This window comes from Armigeres subalbatus, chromosome 3 (genome assembly GCF_024139115.2).
Source record: "Armigeres subalbatus isolate Guangzhou_Male chromosome 3, GZ_Asu_2, whole genome shotgun sequence".
NCBI lineage: Eukaryota > Metazoa > Arthropoda > Insecta > Diptera > Culicidae > Armigeres > Armigeres subalbatus.
In genome coordinates, this window is record NC_085141.1 from 399,222,329 (window position 1) to 399,229,450 (window position 7,122).

The 7,122-nt window shown below is 46.8% G+C and overlaps 1 protein-coding gene across 1 annotated transcript; it reads left to right on the forward strand.

Moving 5' to 3' along the window:
* Window positions 1-1,117: 1,117 nt before the first annotated feature.
* Window positions 1,118-6,568, forward strand: LOC134223013 (uncharacterized). Its single transcript, XM_062702151.1, has 4 exons — window positions 1,118-1,884; window positions 2,030-3,215; window positions 3,265-4,227; window positions 5,786-6,568. The coding sequence occupies exons 1-4, from the start codon at window positions 1,118-1,120 to the stop codon at window positions 6,566-6,568; spliced, it is 3,699 nt and encodes a 1,232-aa protein (XP_062558135.1).
* The last annotated feature ends 554 nt before the right edge of the window (window positions 6,569-7,122 follow it).

A 7,122-nucleotide genomic window follows, 5' to 3' on the forward strand; every position in this document is an offset into this window, starting at 1 on the left:
CTTTCGCCATTGTCAATCCAAGCAACTTTGGAGGATCGCCATCGCAACCCGGTGGATGATTGAATATGGAGCTCGAAGGATAATCAGGACGATTGGATAATTGGTGTGAATTTCGATTATCATTGCATGCAGTGTTTGGGACATTATCTATATCTTCGCTGGAGAACCGAATTAGCAGAAATATCTGCTTGTACAGGTAAATATTTAAAATTCGGTGTATGTCTAGCCGAAGCATTGATCTACAGAATTCTAACACCAACCTTTCGAACGCATGGTATCGTTGCATGAGACGGAGCTTATACTGTGTCATCCATTTTCCGAGGATTAATAATTGCATAATTGCTTGAACGGACGGTTCAGTAAGACATCGTATATGCATCCGAACCATTTGCAACCGAACGATTTCCGAACGGTGGATGATACTTGTGGACGGTTATAGAAGAGGAAGCGCCCTATTCCTCCCTCCCGGGTGAGTGAAAATTAAACGTATATGTCACTGCCAAGCTAGGCACAGCAGAAATACACTTTTTAAATGAAATTCCTGTAAAACCTCTTCTTTAACACCACGCAATCCCTGCATTGGAACGGCTCGTTAGAGCAAGTCTGCTGCAAACCCAAGTTGCATTCTCGACTGGTTTGATTTACTGAATGGTGGAGCTGTAAGTCCTCCATTTTAGTTGCACGGTATATGTCCTACCGAAGCAAACGTTACGATTACTACATACCGATTATTTCTCTTCGACCTACAACCTGCACACACTTTGAGCGAATTGGATATTCGTGGTGATTTGGATTTGTTTCGGCATAGTTGCGTCGGTACTGCTGATGGTACCTCCAGGTAGGCTGCCACAGTATATGCCTTGCCGAGGCATACATTTTTGAATATTACACCCCGGTATTTCCTCTTCTTGAATTACAAATCCAAATGTGAGTGAACCCAATTGAGGCAAGATTGATGTGACGTCACCGGACCTTTGCTACTTTGGTTCGATTCGGAATTAGATAAGAACAGCTACCTGTTCTTCCAGGTTAGTGAAAGCGAGCAGTGCCGAAGCAAGGATACTCGTGAAATACTACACCAACGCTTTCTTTACCGATTGTTCGACGACACATCATCATGCCCATCACTCGGAAAGCATTATCGTCTTTGAAGCAGCTGAAGGTTCAGCTGGAAGACCTGCGATCTTCATTTGACGACATCTCTGGTTTCATTCAGAAGTTTTCTGATGCGACCACTGCTACCCAGGTAGACGTTCGGCTGGAGCGAATCGACGATTTGTGGGAGAGATTTAGCGAGAACTTGGTCGAGCTACGATCTCATGAAGAGTTTGAGGACGAAGAGAATCAGCTTGGGAAGTTGCGCAAGCAGATGAGTGATCGATATTATGAAGCTAAAACGTTTTTGTTGGACAAAAGCAAAGCCCTTCATGCCCCTCCGGCCGTGGATCAGTCTCTTCTCGAACAACCGGCAGCAAATGTTGTTGATCATGTCAGGTTACCGCAAATTAATCTTCAAACGTTCAGTGGTGATATCGATGAGTGGTTGAGCTTCCGAGACTTGTTCACGTCGCTCATCCACTGGAGAACCGATTTGCCGGAAGTGGAGAAGCTTCATTATTTGAAGGGGTGCCTTCAGGGTGAGCCGAAAAGCCTAATCGATCCCCTGAAGATTACCAAGGCAAATTACCAGATAGCTTGGGAAACGCTGATGAAAAGATACAACAACAACAAGCTATTGATGAAGAAGCAGGTGCAATCATTCTTCATGCTACCGACTTTTGGCAGAGAATCTGTTGTTGATCTGCGTTCTCTGGTAGAGGGTTTTGAGCGAATCGTCCAAACATTAGATCAAGTTGTGGAACCTGTCGATTACAAGGATCTTTTGTTGGTGAATTTCCTCACAATGCGATTGGACCCGTCTACTCGTCGAGCATGGGAGGAATGCTCAGCCTCAAGGAAAAGGACTCACTGGCAGACCTCATCGAATTCCTGCGCCAGCGAATCCAAGTTTTGAATCCCTTCCGCCTAGGCAGGCGGATTCCAAGGTTACCCATCCACAACAAACAACGACAAAATCAAGAGTTTCAACAACCAAGGCCAGTTATAACTCGGTTGAAGCATCATCAGGAAGATGTGTGGCTTGCAAGGATAGCCACCATCTATTTCAATGTTCCGTATTCCAAAAACTTTCTGTGGCGGACAAGGATGCTATGTTGAAATCCCATGGGCTTTGCCGGAATTGTTTCCGGCCGGGGCATCAGGCAAAGGATTGCCTATCAAAATTCCGCTGCCGGATCTGTAGAAGACGTCACCACACCCTGGTTTGTTTCAAATCGGAGAAGGGTAATACTGCATCGGTCGCAGAGGCTGCTGGGGGTAGCCACCCTTCAAACTCCAAGGATTCCCAGGGTTCTTCAGGTTCCAGTTCTATTCAAGTGGTGAATATGGCAGCAACAGACGTTTCGGTGAGCGGTGCGGCAAATCAAGTTACGTCGCAGGTTTTGTTAGCGACAGCGGTGGTCATCGTCGAGGATGACTTTGGCGTAAAGTACCACGCTCGTGCTCTTCTTGATTCGGGCTCAGAGAGCAACTTCGTTTCGGAACGCTTGGTACAAAGGATGAAGGTGGTCAGAAAGAAGATCGACGTTTCAGTCCTGGGCATAGGACAAGGGATCACCAAGGTCAAACACATGGTTCAAGCAGCCATTCGCTCGCGGATTTCGGACTTCTCGCGAGACATGAGGTTCCTGGTATTATCCAAGGTAACCGCAAACCTACCTACAACTTCAATCAATACGGAGCGGTGGGTTCTACCAAAAGGGATTGAGCTTGCTGATCCAGCATTTTTCACGTCTAAGGAAGTCGACATCGTGTTAGGTATCGAGGCCTTCTTTGAATTCTTCAAGTCAGGACGAAGGATCACAATCGGTAAAAACTTACCAAGCCTTACGGACTCAGTGTTTGGCTGGGTAGTTTGTGGTGGGTGCTCAATTCCTAGCGAATCCCTTCAAATCAACTGCCACTTCTCTACATCCAAGGATCTGGAAAAGTTGATGGCGCGATTCTGGTCCTGCGAGGAGGTGGAATTTTCGGATACCTGTTCGCTAGAGGAGAAGAAGTGTGAAGAAATTTTCCAGCGTGGAGTTCAGAGAAATGACAGAGTGGTCGTTACGTTGTTCCACTACTTAAAAAAGAGGACTTTCTTCCAAACCTGGGCGAGTCTAAGGATATCGCATTCTGACGTCTTCTTGGTATGGAAAGAAGACTGGCAAGGGACGCTCACTTGCCTTTATGGACGAGTACCTGAAATTGGGACACATGAGCAAGGTTGAGGAAGCTACAGTGGACAAGGTTAAAAGATGTTTTCTACCGCATCATCCGGTAGTCAAGGAGGCCAGTACCACCACCAAGGTCAGGGTGGTCTTCGATGCTTCTTGCAAAACGTCTGAAGTGTTCTTAAATGATGTACTTCTGGTAGGGCCAGTTGTACATGATGATTTGAGGTCAATAATTCTACGCAGCCGAACAAAGCAGGTTCTCCTCGTGTTGGACGAGGAGAAAATGTTTCGGCAGATCCTCCCTCGGCCAACGGATCGACCACTCCAATCTATACTATTCCGGTTTGCTCCGGAGGAGGAAGTTGCAGTGTACGAACTCAACACCGTTACATACGGAACCAAACCCGCACCATTTCTAGCCACCCGAACCCTTCAACAGTTGGCTGCTGACGAAGCCGATCGTTTCCCGCTCGCGGCAAGAGCAATTCGTGAAGATGTTTATATGGACGACGTCATCACCGGTACGGACGAGGTGGAACTAGCCGTCAGTACTAGGAATCAACTGACTGAAATGATGCAGTGCGGTGGGTTTAAACTACGGAAGTGGGCTTGTAATGTCCCAGAAGTTCTTGATTGTGTACCCGAAGAAAACCTGGCAATACGAGAACCCACAGGAATTATTCTGGATCCTGAGCAATCCGTCAAAACTCTAGGACTAACGTGGATACCCCATACTGATACTCTCCGTTTCCAGTTTGCTGTCCCACCGATTGAACCAGGAGTTCCTTTAACGAAACGTCAAATACTCTCACAGATCGCAACATTATTCGATCCACTTGGCTTGATTGGGGCCACGACTTCATCAGCCAAGATTTTCATGCAGCAACTCTGGACTTTGGAAGATGGAAAGGGTAATCGGTTAGACTGGGATCAGCCCGTACCTTCAATGGTGGGTGAGAATTGGGGAAAATTCCACAAAGGACTAACGTTTCTGAATGGAATTCGTAACGATCGGTGTGCCATCTTACCCAGAGCAGTTTTGGTGGAACACTGTTTTTCGGATGCTTCGTGCAAAGCGTATAGTGGCTGCGTTTACTTACGAAGTCAAGACTCCAGCGGAAAGATTATGGTACGACTCTTGCCGTCCCGATCTAAAGTGGCTCCACTATGCTGCCAATCTATACCACGCTTAGAGCTCTGTGGTGCCGTTCTGTTGTCGCAGCTATACGGGAAAGCAAAGGAATCAACTAGATTGACAGTCCAAATCAAGATGAATACACCACTAGGTGTTCCAATCTGCCAAATTCACGATTCAGCCATCTTGGATTTTAGTATGGGAGAGCCAGCCGGTTTGTTTATGTTTTGCACCAAAATGAATTTTTCACCCTAACCTTCTTCTCTTGCATAAATTGGGCAGGTTGAAACACCTAGCTGTGTATTCATCTTGGTCCAAACATTTTTCTGAACGGATTCAACTTGCGTGTTGCGTTGGGTCGAATCACCGCCAACAACGGGAACTACATTCGTTGCCAATAGAGTGGCGAAAATTCAAACGCTCACGGAGGGTTGGAATTGGCGACACGTTCCTGGTACGGACAACCCAGCATATCACGTGGAGTGCTGCCCGAAGACATCGTTCATAACGCACTTTGGTGGGAAGGTACCGGTTGGCTGAAGGAAGCACCTGAGTTATGGCCTGGAGGCATCGAGTCTGATGAAAGATGGAGGAGATGAAAGGCGTCGCACAGTTGTAGCATGTACTGTATCTCCCACGGCAGAATTTAACGAGATGTACATCGGCAAGTTCGGGTCATATTCTGATTTGATACGACGCACAGCTCACTGGCTACGACTCATGGATCTTCTAAAAACTCCTGCAGTAAATCGCTCTGCTAATGGATTGCTAACTACTGTAGAGTTGAAAACGCAATACTCCGGAGCGTACAGAAGGAAGTTTTTGCCGAAGAACTAAGGGCATTATCGCGAGGAGAGTTTGTGTCCAGAAGGTCACCATTGAGATGGTTTCATCCGTTCAACTGTAAGGAAGAACTCATGAGAGTAGGAGGACGGCTGAATAATTCTGAAGAGTCGGAGAATACCAAGCATCCTGTTGTGCTACCGGCACGGCACCTGTTGACCCGGATGATTCTGCGCCATTTTCAGTAACGGTTATTGCACGTTGGTCCACAACTATTGCTAGGGACAGTCAGATTACGATTCTGGCCACTGGAAGGAAGAAATGTAGCCAGAGAGGTAGTTCATCAATGCATGAAATGTTTAAGAACGAAACCATCCACCATGCGGCAGTTTAAGAACTACTGTCGTCACGGGTCTCCGTTTCGCGTCCCTTCATTAAAACAGGAATAGATTATTTCGGCCTGGCTTACGTTCGCTCAACACCTAGACGTGCAGCAGTGAAGGCCTATGTTTCGGTGTTCGTGTGCTTTTGCACCAAGGCTATCCATTTAGAACTCGTTTCCGATCTCTCTACCGACTGATTCTTGCAGGCCTTGCAAAGGTTTGTTTCAAGGAGAGGCAGGGACTCCGATATTTATTCGGATAATGGTACGAACTTCGTCGGTGCACGGAACAAGCTAACAGAGCTCCAAGGTTTGATGAAGGATCGTATCCACCGTGAGAGAATTACTAGCGAAATGGCAAAGGACGGCATTCAGTGGCATTTCAATCCACCTAGCGCGCCACATTTCGGTGGACTTTGGGAGGCTGCAGTCCGGTCGACCAAGAATCATCTCATGAAGGTAATTGGCGAAAATCCGGTCTCAGCAGAGGATTTCTCCACGCTTTTGACACAGGTAGAAGCATGTCTAAACTCCCGGCCCTTGACACCGATGTCCGATGATCCCAATGATTTGGAGCCCTTGACACCGGCTCATTTTCTCATCGGATCATCCCTGCAAGCACTTCCCGATCCTGCACTAACGTCCATCCCAGCGAATCGTCTGAACCATTACCAGTTGATGCAACAAAAATTACAAAATTTCTGGATCAGGTGGCGTCGAGAGTACTTAAGTCAACTGCAAGCAAGAGCAAAGAGATGGAAGCCAGCGGTTCCTGTTGATGTCGGCAAGCTCGTCGTGGTTAAGGATGATAACTTGCCCCCTATGCGTTGGAAGTTGGCCAGAATCATCGCTGTACATCCTGGCAAGGACAAAATTGTTAGAGTTGTAACCTTGAAAACTGCCTGTGGAGAACTGAAACGACCGGTAGAGAAAATTTGTATTCTTCCACTCCCAAGTACCCACAGTGAAGAAGATAAAACGATGCTGTAACTTTGGCTGCTATACCCTCCCATCCTTCCCATCCCGTCGAAGAGGTTTTCTTATTTTCTTTCAGAAATTCTACGTATTTCTGGGTGGGTGAGGATGTACGAGATTGAACCACCCGGAAACAGCCCTGGATCAAAAATCGTCGTTGATGCTACTGATGACCAGCACAGAATATTTGGATAGAGCAGCCTTCTATTTACTAGTTTCGCACTCGTTTCGCGGTATAATCATCTTCCTATGGTACCTATCTACGTTTGCCGAGCAGCAACAGCCGCGTTATCGATACTCCCTCAGGCTAGCGGCTAGCCGAGATCAACAGCATCAGATGGAGAACCCGAGAGAGACATGTGAACGGCGATATAAATGGATGGATTACCTATCGTAGATTACAACGTGAGAAGGAGATTTGAGCTAAGCGGCCACTGGTTGACCGATGACAATTATTTTGTGATTTATATAGTCAGTTGGTTTCGGTCGTCCTCGCAGCCAGATGTGCTCTCATCGAAGAAATTATTAATTTGTTTAGTGTTAAGTTGTTGTGTTTAGTATTAAACGTG